This window comes from Numida meleagris, chromosome 4 (assembly GCF_002078875.1).
Source record: "Numida meleagris isolate 19003 breed g44 Domestic line chromosome 4, NumMel1.0, whole genome shotgun sequence".
Classification (NCBI taxonomy): domain Eukaryota; kingdom Metazoa; phylum Chordata; class Aves; order Galliformes; family Numididae; genus Numida; species Numida meleagris.
The window spans coordinates 88,603,602-88,619,598 of record NC_034412.1 but is presented as its reverse complement, the minus strand read 5'-3'; the positions used below and the strand labels follow the sequence as shown (position 1 = coordinate 88,619,598).

Sequence of the window (15,997 nt, the reverse complement as noted above, 5' to 3'; positions counted from 1 at the left end):
GCTCTGTTTAAGTGCTCATCACTTGCGTTAAAATGAAATACAGCTAAAATTTAGCAGTGAAAGTTTCTTTGATATTTTTCCCTAACATTAAACTTGAAATAGAATTAGAATGCAAAACCAGTTGAATAAACATATCCCCAATTCATTATGAAACACGCTTAAGGATGGTTTTATTAAATTACAGGTTATTCCATGCAAACTGACCGTTTGAAAGGGAAGAAATAAAAGCAAACATCTAAAAAAACCCTTCTATTATACTATTGAAAGAAAAATGTGTGCTGCTGTAGGAAAAAAAAAAAAAGCTGAAGGACTAATTACCATCAAATAAGATGCAATAGGAGTATTTTTAGAATAATGGACTCTAATTAGTCAATTTCCCATTGAAATGAATTTAAGGACATAATTAGCGCATCCTATTCTATTAATTGTAGCAGCTCCGGGTTTGGTATAAGTGGGCTGTTATCTCATGGCAGTTGTATTGCAAAGGGAAAGAAAAAAAGTATTTTTATTAGAGGTGGTGTATGACTTTGAGAGCCAAGGGAATGGGTAATTACACTTTTTGAAAGAGGAATGGAGAAGGATCCAGGGAGACCTTGTTGTGATCTTCCAGTACTCGAAGGGAGCTTATAAACACGAGGGAAACAGACTTTTTACATGGTCTGACAGAGACAGAACAAGAGAGAATGGCTTTAAACTAAAAGATGGGAAATTTAGGAAGAAATTTTTTACTCAGAGAGTTGGTGAGGCTCTGGCACAGGCTGCTCAGAGAAATGTGGGTGTCCCATCCTTGGAGGTGCTCAAGGCCGGGTTGGATGGGCCCTGGGCAGCCTGATCTGGAGGGGGACAGCCAGCCCACGGCAGGGGGTTGGAGCTGGATGGGCTGTAAGGTCCCTTCCAACTCCGACCGTTGCGTGGCTCCAGGAATTCCGGCCGCCGGGTGCCGCTCCGCGGCACAGAGGGCAGCGGTGATCCGCTCCGGGCTTTCCCTCCGGCCCCGGGCGCTGGGGGTGCCGGGCTGCCCGCAAAGCTCGGCGCCTCTCGGGGTCGCGGCCGAAGGAGTTCGGCGGGGGCGGACCTCGTCGGGCTGTCGGTGCCCCGGTTCGCACCTGCCCGTGCTTAAAGCGATAAAATAAAAACAAGCACAAACTCTACAAAGCAATAAAATACATTAATACAGAAACAGCGGGGGGGCTTTTTGGGACACTTTCAGCCGGAGCCGGGCCGGCCCCTCCGCGGCGGGGCGGGGGGCGCCGGGGAGGGCCGGGCAGCGCTGGCCGCTCGCCCGCCGCGCTCGCTGTGCCTCAGCGGGGACCTACTAAAGCTATTTTGAAAGTGACCCCTCGGCCAGAGCGCGGGGAGGGAGCAGCGAGCCGGGCGCAGCTGTCCGGAATCATGACTGAAGATGACGGATTCCGTGGTGGTGGAGGGTCACGTCAAGTTGAGAGATGGAAAAAAGGTCCGCGCTCCCCTGTGCCCTTTCGGTTCGGCCACGCGGCGGGCACGGGCCGGGGGTCTCCGACCGCTGCCCCCTCCTCGCGAGGGGGACAGAGCCCGCTCTTCCGTCCCTCGGCCCTGGTTAACCCTGTCCTTTTGTCTCTCGTTGCAGTGGAAGAGTAGGTGGCTGGTGCTGCGCAAGCCCTCCCCGGTGGCAGGTAAGAGCAGAGCGGGGCGGAGGGGGCCCCGTCCCGGGGAGTGTGTGTGTGTGTGGGGGGGGGGAACCGGCGGCCGCGGGGCCTCTCCTCTGCCTGCCGGGCGGTGCGGGTCGCGGGGAAAGGGAGAAAAGCGCTGTACGGGGCCCCTCGTCGGGTGCGCTGCTGCAGGGGGGAGACCCCTCGGCTGAAGGCTTCCGGGAGCCGTCCTTGCTCTTTCCTTTTTTTTTTTTTTTTTTTTTTTTTTTTTTTAAATAAAAATAATATATATGCATATATTTATTTTCTTTTTGGGCTCAGCTGGCAGAGAGCCAGGCGGCCAGAAATAGAAAGAGGATATCGAAGGAGACCCCGCCGAAGCGTAACGAACGCCGAGAGTTTAGTTCCCGTTTAAAACACTTACTGTAGAAATTACTTCTTCAGGGTGATTGGTGGCTGCGAAAGGCTGCCATTGTGAGTTCTGTAGTTATTCTTGATCTGTGTTTTGACATTAAGCATTTCAATTTAAAAATAAGATGTCATCTCGAATTAAAAACTTCAGTTCCACGGTTTGCAAGGGAGAACTGAAAATGTTATGAAGAGTTGATGTTTCACTGTTGGAGAGGGAAAAGTAGGCTTCATGTTTCCCAATCTTTTTTTGATGGGAAAACCATTTGGCCCCAGAAGTATTTATTTCCAGGGCAAATTGTTGCTTATTGTCCAAACATGGATCTGCATTGCTTCAGAATCCATTACAGAACCTTTTTTAGCTGGTGGAGCGGATGTTTCTTGCTCTTTAGACCAACACTTTGGTACTGGGTTATTACAGTTAAATACCGATATTTTAGTTACTGCATTTGTTAAACTTCTCTCCATGAATGGACATCTCTAGATTGTATGAGTCAACATCCAGACACGTATGGGTCTGGATTTCTAATGTAAACCAAATGTGAAGGGGAAAGATGGGGGAGTTTTGAAAGAAAACTTGCTGATGATGTTATTCCTCAAAAATACTGCATTCATTCTATCAAAATTAGTGAGATCTACCAGAAACTCCCCTCCCCCATGATTTGCTTCACTTGGTCTGTATGCCATAGCAGTTCTTTCTTCAGACGCACAACTGCACAGCAGAAAGCTGAAGTATCGTAGTTGCAGCTGTTTTTGGTAACAGGTGCAGGAAAACAATTGGGAGGGCACGTAGAGCTTTGGCTAGCAGGTGTTGGGTCTTTCAGTCATTTTTCACCTCTTTGGAGCTTTGCCAGGCTGCCGCCCAGCTGAGTGCTACAGGGAACATTGCCAGGGCTGAAGCACCACACCCCAGCATTCATGAAATGGTGCACAGGGGCTTCCTCCTCGTGGCATGCAGGTCAGCTGCAGCTGCGGATGTTGCAGCTTTGATATGTACCATTAGTTTAGGTTATAACCCAATGCTGTGCGATAGGAAGGGAACCTGGGTGAAAATTAATGCTCTTGTCCATTTCCTAGGGCACCACGATACTTGAATTACGTTCTTCCACTGCATATTTACTGTATAGCAAACATGCCCAGGAAGGGGTTAAAAACAAATGGTGACATGTTTTTTAAAAAATAAATAAACAAAGGTGTGGCACATAATGATTATTGAGCGTGGCTACTGTGCAACATTTCACTAGGAAACCTGAGCTGACACAATGTCTGGCAGTGCAGGCAGTCTGCTCACCATTTAGTAGTTGAGTAATCTGTGAACTACTGTAAGAATTTCGTTTGTGGTTCAGTATGTTCTAATGGAAATAAAGATGACAATAGCCTCTCGGTCCTTAACGCCCGTAATGTGGATAGCTATCATACTCCAACTTCTAATGCTCAAAATTAATGAGTCAGTCCCTTCCAGACTTGGGAGACAATACAAAAAATCACTATGTTTTTGCAAAGTAATTGGGAGGACTTCTTACTTGCCTTTGTATTTCTGAGCCTGCAGACGATGGCTGAAACACGTCTTCAGTGTCTGCTCCCTAAAAATGGACTGCAGGTTACCTGGGTGGGGTGGGGGAAGGAGCCTGAGTTCTAGTATTGGCTTGATCAAACTGACCCTGCCGTTGTCTGAAGCACTTTTCTTCGTTCTTTGCTTTGGTACAAACGTGTTGTGTTCTGTTCTGCCTCATCATCTCTGACAGTTTTGCTTCTTTTAGACTGTTTGCTCATGCTGGTGTACAAGGATAAATCTGAACGAGCAAAAGGGCACAAGGAGAGAAGCAGCGTGACCTTAGAAGACATCTGTGGCTTGGATCCTGGGCTCTCCTATGAGGGCTTGAATCACACCCTTGCAATCATCTGTCTTTCTCAAGTTGTGATGCTAGGATTTGAGAACAAGGAAACAATGTATGCGTGGGATGTACGAATCCGCTACAGTTTGGGGGAAGGTAACCTTTGTCTTCTCATACTCCCTTTTTTTTCCTATTTCTTTTCTTGACAGGAAAAAATCAAAGAAAGCCATAACTAAAATGCAAATGAAAAAGTGTAGTTAGGGAAGAGGCTCACTCATATGAGTGAAGAGACTGCTCTTCCCCTTGTGCCTTAAAGCAGCTGTCCCTTCTGATAGGTTGTGATTACAGTACTGCCCGATACTGTTCGCTAACAACGAGAGCTCTCAACTTAGTTTTTGTCTTTACCACTGAAAGTGTGTAGCTTTGAAGCAAAGTGATCAGAGTTCTATGTCTGGTAATGCAATTTATTTGGGGTTTTAGATGACAGGGTTCAGAAAGAGCCTGAATTAAGAGAACCAGATCCAAGGTTAGAAGTTGGCTTGTTCAATCCCAGTGTTCTGATCTGCATATTATTGTACCAGGTGTTGGCCTTGATAATTCACATTGCTGCTGGTGTCCCTTTCAGGAGGAGACATCCCTCAACAAAATATGTCATTGGATACAGTCTTTCCAGCTATCTAGTCATACATTTTATTTTTTTTCTTGGTTAGCAACTCTAAAGTATATAGTGATGAGGAAGGAGTGATAATGTTGATAATCCATAGTAGCTTTTATGTCTGTTTAGTTATAACTAGGGAAGGAAGGTAGGTGTGTGGAAGACACGTTAGCTGTCGTAATCATTTGTTACATATGCTTTGCCATCTGTTGTAGCTATGGACTCACTGCTTTTCACTGTATGCATGCAAAGATGGTCTGAGAATTTTACAGTAATAAAATGTAGTGGTATAGGAATAGAGACATGGATGTATTACTTAGAGCTATGAGCCTTGCACAAGAGGAAAGGTTGGAAGGGATCCCTGAACAAGATAGGCAGATGTAGCGGGAGTAGTGAGTACATTTTGACAGTGTGGCTGTTTTGTGTTCCACTTCTGTTTCTTTACCAGTATTGTGATCTCTGTACAGCATAGATTTGTCCTAAAAGCTGGAAGAGAATTTGAATTTGACAGAGTAGGTCTGGTTTTCATGATTGTGCATTGATTCAGTGCTGGGGTAAAGGGAATGTTTTGTCTTGATCTGAATGCGAAAGTTATGGTTGTGGTGGGAGGAAATTCAAAGGAAGTGGGGAGTTTATTAAAGCCGTAAATAAGGTAGGAATAGAGTCTATGAGATGAAGGTAGCTCTGGAGCAGAGACAGATGGGGGGAGTGTGCAAGTGGAGGTGAGGAAATGAAGTGTAAGGGAACAAGTATTCGAATTGGCAGTGGTTTGTAGGATGTTAATCGGAAAAAAGCTCAGCGAAAGGAGGATAGACCAGAGCATAGAAAATTTATGCTGGGTTCTGTCTTCCCATCCCAGTTCAGGTAGGTGAAAGAAGCCAAACAGAATAGAATCTAGCCTGAGTAGACAGAAGGAAAAAGAGGAGGCTCTTATATGAAGAGGAGATGGTGACTGTTTCGTGATTCTTTCTTAAAGACAAGTAAGGATGCCTTTGTGTGCGTTGGAAGTAACGCGGCTGGGTGCTGAAAATAGGCCGTGGGCAGATGACCTCAGAGTCTAGGAAGCAGGAAGAAAAAAAAAAAGTGAAACAAGTTGATGCTGTTGGGTGAGAACCACAGAATGGAAGGAGTGTTCACTGGGGTTCCCAGTGTTTTCTTTCTGTTTTTGGAGGTCAGGTGTGTGTGATTCCTAGGACAGCTCAAGGGAATAAACCAATCAGGATTAGAGAATTAGAGAAAGCAGTGGAATTAAATGAGTGAGGTGTAGGCCATTTGTGAAAAGAGTGTGCTCAAGTCCACAGCTCACTCTGAGAAAGTTAGCATGCTGCAGGTCAGTGAACAGCTGTGAAGAGAAAAAGAGTGCCTAAAGGAAATGAAAACTTTAGCAGTATTTCTTGCTCATGGTTATATTCAGCTAAGTATCTTATGGTTGATGATTTTGTTTCCATTTTTTTCCTTTTATTTATTCCTTCCCTCCCTCCCAGCCAAAACAGTAGATGCCTGGGGAGAATTGTAGAAAAAATTGCAAATTGCCAAGAAAGGAGAATATGGCAAATCCTTCACGTTCAGACGTGACTTCTGCCTCTATTTTGGTTTTGTTCAGATTTGGGTATGCTGTTTCCTAACAGTGTTCTGGAATCTGAGTTGCAACTCTTTCATTTTGGCAGCTGGGGTAACTTGTAACCCACTGTGTTAAAGTGTTCTTTGTTCTCTGTTTATGAGGCAGAAAGGATGCTGATGTTTCTGCTTCTTATGGTTTAATTGCTATCAAAGTACCTCTGAAGTTAACTGTGCAGAGTATCCCAAAGGGTATGAAATATTTTTTTACTGAATATCATTCATCAGGGTGGCTTTGCTATCTCTTTCATATTTTATATTTTTGTTAGGTTGTGTAACATAATTGTTTGCCCAGAAGGGAACATTATGTGACTATTGACTTGCTCCCTAGCAGTATTACTGTAAGTAGAGCTGCGGTTGCTTAAAGATCTATCTCTGGCTCCTTACACATCTCACTCAAATGACTTTGTGGCTAATTCTGCTGAAGCCTTAGGAAACTTTGCAAATGTACGTCATAGGTGAGGAGCTAACTTACAGCTAAGATGGTAACTAATATAGCAACAGTTTAAACAAGGAGCAAGGCACAGACTTGGTTGAAATTCATGATGCTTGAAGGAGCATAGGCAAGAAGTAGGGAAGAATAATTACAAGAAATGAGAATACCAGGAAGTTACTGTGTAGATATCATAGGCAGGAAGCTGCTTGAATGACACTAAATGGATAACCAAAATGTAAATTTACATGTTTCCTGATAAATGCTTCCTTGAAAATCCATCTGAAAATGTGACAGTCCTTATGCTTCTCTGTGCCAAGATGGATTTGTGTGTCTGTATCTGATTGCAAAATGAAAGAAACTGGAGGGGTAGTGGAGGTCAAAATAGGTTTTTGAGAATTAGGTTCTTGCGAACTTAAATTGCTACCTTTGAAATACTGTGAGATTTGACTCTTTGAAATACTCCCAGCTCTGGAGAAGATGGCAGGCCAGCCTAGAACGGCTGCTACTGTAGGTAAGGACCCTTGCAATATAGGAGATACTGAAGTTGGGATATAAACTTGAATGAGAGAGGTGTATTCCCCAGCTCTGCTGGAGTTTAGACTGAGAAATATAAAGAGTTAACTGACATCTGAGAACATACATTACCAATGAATCACTAATTTCCAAGTCAATTTAAATATCAGGGCATCTAGCGTCACCAGCTCACAAAAGAGTCACAAAGGTGGGAAAATGTAATTTTCCTCATTTTACTGTTAGGGAAGGAAATATGTGGAAAGGAGTGAAGCAGATTATTAAAGGTTGCAAATGAGTCAGTGGCAGACCTCTTGTTAGAACTTGCCACTTCTTTGAGCTTTGACTTCTGGGCTCCTTTGGCACTGTGTTGTGTGTCTTTGTGCATGCAATTCAGAAAGGCTGGGCAAAGGCTATTCAAAGGAGGATGCAGAAAGAAATCCCTGTATTGATGCAAGGATGGACAAGGGCTGGGTAACTGACTAATTTGAGATGGGGTTTGTTCTGTAAGAGTTTTGAGGGATTAATGTAGCATTAAGTTGTAGCATTACAACTTAATAACTTGAAACATTAGCCACTCATGTGGGGCTATCTGGGCTCTAGCTAGAATCCCTGTCCTAGCCTTGTGATGTGGGTAGGGGTCAGTCTACACACTACAGCTGAACAGAATGACTTACATAAGTTATGGTACATTACTCATGCTTTCTGTAGTAACGTTTTTTTTCTTCCTTATTTGATAGTTCATAGATTTCAAGTTTTTGTAGCACCTGGCACTAAACTAGAGAGTGGGCCTGCTACGCTGCACTTCTGCAATGACATTCTCGTCCTTGCAAAAGACCTTCCTCCTAGTGTTATGGGGCAATGGAAACTCTCAGATCTGCGTCGATATGGAGCTGTCCCAAATGGATTCATCTTTGAAGGGGGTACCAGGTGTGGCTTCTGTAAGTACAAATAGAACTTGTCTTCTAAAAGTTGTTTGAAACTATTTGTGGAAATGTACATTTTGATTTTTTTTTATCAACGTGGATGTTCTGGAAACAGCTGTGCAGCTTTGTCATACAGTCAGCTTCATATCAAATGTTCTGTTCTACTGAGTAGGTTTCTGCTTGCTTCAACCCTCATGTTCAGTAGAAGTGTGGAGTTATGGCTGAATGTTGCCATGTGGCTCTCCAGAAGATGCTCAGTCAGTTGTTGCTAGTGGACTCAGAGCAAGAATAAAGTAATGAAGGTTAAGGCCTGTGTCGTGTAAGAGGTGAAGCAAAATGGTTTAATGTTCAGATTATTAAATTATGGTTATTTCTGTTGTCTGCAGAAAGAAATCAATATTGAAGTAGAAGCAAGGCTCTCGTTGCAAAAATACTAATGTCTAAATCCAGTAGAGAGGAATTCTAACTTTAAGGAACTTCTGCCTACTATTATACTTGTCATGCTATGGGACCAAAGGTTTCAAGAGGTCAAAATGAAAGTAAGCAAACTGAAGCTAGTTTCTGTAGCCTAGTAGCTAAGGTACCCCTTTAGATGGGCAGAATCTCTTGCTCTGATTTCATATTTAGGACTTTTCGCATTATCACTTTAGATAAAATGCAAAAAACCTATATAAGAGCGGAAAAGATGATTAATGCAATTGTATACATCAATTGAAAACGCTGAATTTTAACTTCAGTAGCAGGATTCGCTGTATTGATGGTCTGTGAGTGGAAACGGATGTGCATATTACCAAATTGGATAGGAAGTTGTGTGACATTTGCATGCTGAAATGTGAAAATAATAGATTTCTTTTATTACTAGTATTACTAGAATAAAAAAAAAAAAAGAAGCTTCCAAGTTGGTGGAAATCCCCAAAATATTCTTCCTTGGGAATTCTAATGAAATTTGGGGAGGAAGAGAAAATGAATTATTTTGACTGTTTTACTATAATGAATGTTTAATGGTTTGTCTGTTGAAAAATACAGAACTGAGTTATAAAGGTGGTAAGTGTGGACTTGACGTTCATACCTTCATTTCTGAATTAGGGCACTAGATTGCAATGCAGAACATTCTAGTTCAAATCCTTCACTACTTAATTAAATGTTGGAGTTAAAGAGGTGTTTTCATTGTCTGAGGGAATGTGTTATAGGTATAGTCTGTAGCAAAACGAATGCTTGTAGTTAAGATTACTGAGTTTTGGTTATGAAGTTGTGTGAAGCCTAAAACAGGAGAGTCTTGTTGCTTAGTGGTATAGTTCAGACTGTCAGTAGATAACTTGCTATAGAATATTATATTTTCGTATTTAAATATGTGCTCTTCTGTGCAGACGTAATTTGGGTTCACTCTTTGGATTCTTAACTGATAATAGAAGTCTTAAGCTATGCATTCAGAATGCTTTCAGGGAAAAACCTTCCAAACTTGAAAGTGTGGTGTTCTCTGTGCTTTCAGGATGGCTGTACTTTCTGGGAAGCTTGTGTAGCATACCAGTTCTTGAACTAATGAAATCTGAAATCATTTAACTGTGGAAAATTTGTATTTAAAAAGTATAGACATTTGAAATAGAAATTCTAAGCAATATTTAAGTAAATATTAGCAATGGATTGGTAACTTGTGTAATAGATATCATTTACATAATTCCTCAAATGAGAGACCTTAAATCTTAAATCTATTGGAGTAATTGGTAGTCCTAAGGCTATCTAGGGAAGCAGAGTATCTGTAATTTTTATTGAGTATAGGGTACAGTAGCACTGTGATGTGTTAAATTCAGTTTTTGAATTGAATCCTAAAGCAGGTGCATCAAAGAAAGAAGGTAGTAATTTCTTACCAATAATGCCTTCAATTCATGGATGGATTTTTGGAGTACATAGTTAATAGCAAATGGAGTATCTGTAGATTTCAAGCATGTATTTTATGCAGACATACATTATAATATGGAAGGAAATAACATTAATGACTATCCAAAAGTGGAAATGACTAGCAGAAAACAGTGACACATGTTAGGTCATACGTTCTCCTTTAAAAACAAAACAAAACACAGCTGAACAAAAACCCCACAACAATTGGCTTTTTCTCTTTCCTGCTTTTATCAGAGTGACTGTTCAGCACTGACTGTCAGAATTTGCAGTGTGTATTGCCTGGAGAATCCACTTCTTAGGTATCCTGCAGTTTTGAGAGGAACGTTTTGATAGGGTATAAAGAATAGGCATTTAGGACTCAGTGTCTGTGATTTTTATGATAATGTTGATGAAAAGATTCCAATTCAATTCTGGTTTTCATTTTTGAAAGGATAGAAGTAAGGGGTATTTGCAGATCAAAATGAAATGAGCCTTCTTATTAATCACCCGTTCTTTAGGAAGTGTCTTTCTTTTGAGGGTGCCCAAACCAAATTTGGAAAATATGTGATTTGCTATTCGCATGCTTATTTGTGCTGATTTTCTTGCAACTAGTCAGAAAACTGCTGCTACAGTGTGTACTGGTGTAGTCAAACCACCTTAGAGTGTGCACCGGGTAAGGCTGGGTTTCTGAATGCATCAGGAACGATGGATGAGTAAGGAAATGTCTGTAGTATTAGTACTTTATTCCCTGGAAAGATTCTTTGAAGATGTGAGTACCACTCGTACTCCTTCAGCAACCTTCATGATCTTACGTGAGCTCTGTAGACTAGAAAAGAAGGTGGTCTGCAAGAGATAAGTAACAAGAAATTTGATGGCTGAGCCACTCTCCTGCTTGCTGGACTCTGGTCTTCTTGGAAGAGTCTTTACCACAGCTTTCTACGAAGTCTTGTAGAGCCTTGCTTTGAGGTGTGCAATATGTGCTCCTCCTTTGTACAGCTTACCCAGATCTTGTGTTTGTCCAATTTGCATTTGCTATTGGATGATTGCGCGCATCCAGAAATCTGAGTCTAGCACTTCCACATAGATTGTTTGGGGGTGGCCTAAATTCCGAGTATTCAGCAATAAGACACTTAAGATATTGGCATAAAGATTGAAGGTACATTTTGGTAGGATCTAACTCAGCCCGAAATAAATGAGTATCTTTTCTCTTCCTTGGTTTTATAATGAAATGGGCTGGACCTCTGTTATCGATTATGTACGGTTTGTTATGATCTGTATATGTAATTGGAATTGAGTATATTAGATTGCTGATATATTACCCTGCAGTTCTATGTCTTGCTCATGTTATGTTGTTAAAGATGTCTGTTTTCCTAAATAGAAGCAAAGCCATAAGTAATACGAGCTAGTTTTATGTGGTAACCAAAATGTTCAGTAACTTGTATGTGAATATAGATCACCTTCCATTTGTACATTTCATTTTCATTGCAGTATTTAGGGAACGTCTTGTTGGATTTGGCAGAAAACACAAATATTACATATATTAAAGCATTACTAATATACTAGAATCTTACTTTACTTTTAACTGATCTGAAAGAACATTCTGTGCTTCAACACATAAAATATCACCAGTTCATATGAATCCTTGAATTTTGAAAGCTATCAAGTTGTTTAGATTAATATTTGTTGTTCTTTAACTTTCTGATAGTTTTTGCTTAGCTGTTTGATAACACGGACAAACATTGCAATTTATGTTGAAAAACTGGTGCTTTAATACAGAGAATTTGCTGTAGCAGTTCTGTGTTATTAAAGTGTTGATGATACACTGCTAGTCTGTTATGCAGCATTATAATGTTGATTATGAAGCTTCTACACTTCAGTATGAAGGTAATTCTTCAGAATGAGATTGGAAAGAAACTAAGTTTAGATGTCACAATGCCTAAGCAAAATGCTTGAGTTGAGAAGCAGCTTCTTGAGGTTACCTTGTTCAGCCCCCCCTACTCAAATTGGGGTTCGCTGCAGCAGTTTGCACAGGATCATGTTCAGTCAGGGTTTGAACATCTCCAAGGATGAGTACTCCACGACTTTTGTGAGCAACTTCTTCCTGTAGTTTGGTGTATCAGCTGCTTCTCCAGTTTTCTGTCTTCTGCAAACTTGTGGAGGGTGTACTCTGTGCTGCAGTCCAGGTCAATGAGGATGTTAAACACCCTTGGCCCAAACTTTTACCCCACCATACACCAGTAGTAGTTGGCTGGACTTTGTGCTGCTGATAATAACCCTTTCAGCCTGGCAGTTCAGCCAGTTTTCAGTCCGCTTTATTGTCTACTTATTTAGTCTGCACTTGATCGCTTTGTCAGTGGATATGTTATAGAAGATGGTGTTGAAAGCCTTGCTGGAGTCAAAACAAAAGACATATACTGCTTCATCCACCAAGCTAGTCGTTTTATCAGAGAAGACTATCAGTTTGTTTGGGCATTCCTTCCTTTTTGTAAATTCCATGCTGATTACTCCCAGTCATCATCTTGTCCTTGGTATGTTTGGAAATGCTTTCTAGGATTATTTGTGCTATTACCTCCCCTGGCCTGTGGTTCCTCGGTCCTTCTTGAAGATCTATTTGCTTTTGTTACTCTTTTTTTTTTTTTTTTTTTTTTAATCTTCCCAGTCCTTTTCTGGAAAATAAAGCCAACCAAGGGTGGACTTGCTGTGTTATTGACCAGCTCCCTCACCACCTATGTGAATGTATCTCACCAGGCCTTATGGGCTTCAGTATGTTCAATTTGTTTAAATATTCCTCAGCCTGCTCCTTTTTCACCAAGGGAAAATCTTCCTCATTCCAGATTCCCTGCTGGTTTCAAGGGCCTGTGATTACTGACAGGGAAGTTGAATCTTATCAGTAAAGACCAAGATGGTGAAGACTTTGAGTATTTAAGCCTTTTTCATGTCCTTTGTCACCAGGTCCACCACCCCTTCGGCAGTAGGCTGAAGTTTTCCCTCATTTTCCTTGTTTTGCTGGTATGTTTGCAGAAGCCCTTCTTGTTGCTCTTCACGTTCACCCCCATCCCAGATTCAATTCCTGCTAGAGTTTGGCTTTCCTAACCCCATTCCTGTGTGCGTGGATGGTGTGTCTGTATTTCTCCTGCATCATCTTGGTCACCCTAGTTCTACTACTTGTGTGCTTCTTCTTTATGTTTGAATTTTACATGGAGTTCCATGTTCATCCATGCAGGCTTTCCTGCCATCTTTGCTTGGCTTGAAATTGCAGGAGGTGATCCTTGAAAATGAGCCATTTCTTCTGGATCCATGTTCTCTCCAGGACCAGATACCCTGGGATTCTTCCAAGTAGTTTCCTGAACAGGCCGGAGTCTGCTCCTGCAGACTGGTTCTGGGAAGTGGGAGTGAAGATGTTCTGAGTCCCTAGGTAAGCATTCAGAAAACAAAACCAACTGAGTTGCCTAGCTGTAGAAGACACTCTGAAACATCACTGGAAGAGGTGATATGGTAGCTGTGTGGCTCTGCATGTTTCTTCTGGTTGTCATACTGTTATGAGAGTGGGATACCTTGTTTCCTGGCCTCCTTTACCCTTCAGGGCTTCAAATCTTTGTTTTCTTCTTACTGAGGATGCTTAGTGACAGCAGAAAGTAAGAAATGGGCTGTATAACTAGCCCTCCATTTTGGTTCTTTAGTTAAGTTGTTGCAGATCTTGTGTAACTTTTTCTAGATTTGATGCAATTTCTGTATTCCAAGAATATCAATTGATTGTTTTTTCTTCATCGCAGGAAACCTGAATGGTCTACTTCATTGGCCAGGATGCCAGTTGTGTAAAGAATGTGTGGTATGAAATATGAATGAATTATACAAATGGGGAGCTGTAGTTGATGGATTTGCTATGGGACTTTGAAGTACCTGAATTACCTATGTTATGCTGCAGGTCTTCCCTTGGGTCCCCTCTCACCTTTAAGCTTATCCTAATTTCTGGGTGCTGCTTTTAACTGGTGGTATATTCTGTAGTTTTTTATACTACTGTAAATCAAGAGTATTCCCCAGCAATATGTGTCAAAATGATACAAGTGGAAAAAATGAGATACCTTTTCTTTCAAGGGAAACATTTCAGGGTTCAAGAAGATATTCTGCATTTCTTGGTATACCATTGATTAAAATGGTGTTTGAAGTTGTGGTGAGGCATGTACAAATAAAGAATCTGATTTCTGAGTGGCTGTCAACTGTTTCTGAAAGTTCAACACTGTTTGAATAGTGGTGTTATCAAGACTCTAATCCTTTAAAAAGGATCCAAGTGTGTATTAGACCAGAATGGGGTCTTGAGTCTTGTAGATCCTTTCATGTCTATGATCCTTTAAAATCCTTTTACAAGGTTTCCAACTTAACTTTTTGTTCTTATATCCAAGGTTGTTATTCTGGCATTGTTCTTTAGCATGATGTTCTCTCTCTCTCTCCCTGATGCTTACCTCCTAAATTAACTACAGAACCCTTATTTATGCACTCTGTCTCTTTTGCTAGGCTAAACAAGCCCAGCTGTCTTCCCTGTAAGAGCTCAGCAGTAGCTCATCTGTGTACCTGTTTTCCAGTATGCACTAATCTTTTCTTTGGCCGCAGGGGACCAGAATTACGAAGTATTTTGGAAAGAGTCCCACTATATTTTTCTGCATTATATTACTGTTTCTTTCTTTCTTATAAGTGTGTTTCTCGATATGTGGTAGCGCTGAGAAACTTCAATTGCCATAGACTGCTGTTTTTTACTTCCTATCACCTGCATGTGTGCATTCAAAAGGACAAACAATGTATTCCTTTTGGCCTGCCATTGTTGGAAACTCTTTTCATATTGAGTTCAAGCAGTATCTCTCACCAAGTCTCTTACCCCCACGAAGAGAGAGAGAGCTCTTCAATCTAGTAAACAGCTGCATGGTATTACAGTGATGTGTACCACATACTCCTGGGCTACCAAATGCCTGTGTACCAAATCTATTCTAGCACATGACTGAGACGTGTAATTTCTAGTAGTGAATTTATCAGCTTTCTCAAGAATGCAGAAAGGAAATGCAATTGCTGACTTTTATGTATGTTTTTAAAACATAACTCAGTTGAACCTTACCTATTCATTCATCTCATCTGATGTCTTTTGTAAGGACTCCTAAAATTCTTCCCTCCTTTGCATTCTAGTTCTTTCTAACAAAACGAGAAAGAAAACATTTTGTGGTGATCATGTGAGTAACAGAATCTACAAAGAAATATTTGATGGGAATGCACATATGTTGGATCTGTACCCATGGGCACATGTCCATATGCTGTTTGTACAAGTTATATAAAGGCTTTCATGCTTGTTTATTGGGTTTCCAAATGTCGAATGATTTTTCACAGAAATTATTCTTTGAGTTAATTACCTAAGTTGCATGGAAGTAAATTTCAGTAAATGTTTACTTCTTTGTTTCCACTGAAGTCACGGGCTAGTAAGCCACTTAGGAATTCAAGTAAGCCACTTCTTTGCAATAGTGGCAAAGAGCAAGGGGTCCGGATGTAACCTGTATGCATAGAAACATTGGAGGTATCTTCTTTTCCTGAATGGTAACATGCAAGTTTCTGCTGAATTATCAGGCCATAGTCCATCACTGTGCTTGAGATATGAATGTTCTCTGTTCTCTCTATATCCTGATTGCTTATTGTTCATGGAATGGGGAGGTCATGTTCAGAACCCTGCAGAGCTTTGTGCTGCTCTGCTTCCTGAAGAAAGGCAAGTTCTTCTCCATCAGTATGATTCACAGGGGAAGAGTCATAGCCTTTAACATCAGGCAAACTGTTCTCCACTGAGTGAGGGGAAGGAGAAACTAGCTCAGAGGGAGAGCTAAATTTCAAATACCTTCTGAATGCAAATTTTGCACCCAACTTCTTTTAATACAGTTCTCTGACTCTTTGGCATCTCCTGGAGAGGGAAAATGTGACAAGGCTGTATATGAGTCACTACCTGAAACTTTCATACCTGTCAGATTGCATGATTGCTGTTGTAATCTCCGAGATGGTTTTTGATACTGAAGCCATTGCATGTGTATTTGCTGTGAGAAAATGTGGGATACAGTTGATCAGTGAGATCTGAAGAGGAA

The 15,997-nt window shown here is 41.2% G+C and overlaps 1 protein-coding gene across 2 annotated transcripts in view; it reads left to right on the top strand.

Moving 5' to 3' along the window:
• Positions 1,004 to 15,997, top strand: part of DOK7 (docking protein 7) — a 63,647-nt gene continuing 48,653 nt past the window's right edge. Inside the window, exons 1-4 of one of the 2 annotated variants that reach the window (XM_021396260.1) lie at positions 1,004 to 1,456; positions 1,607 to 1,652; positions 3,782 to 4,027; positions 7,830 to 8,030. In XM_021396260.1, coding sequence (XP_021251935.1) covers positions 1,403 to 1,456; positions 1,607 to 1,652; positions 3,782 to 4,027; positions 7,830 to 8,030 — 547 coding nt within the window. In that variant the 5' untranslated portion in view covers positions 1,004 to 1,402. The remainder of the gene's footprint in view (positions 1,457 to 1,606; positions 1,653 to 3,781; positions 4,028 to 7,829; positions 8,031 to 15,997) is intronic. The other variant, XM_021396261.1, reaches the window with a different exon arrangement.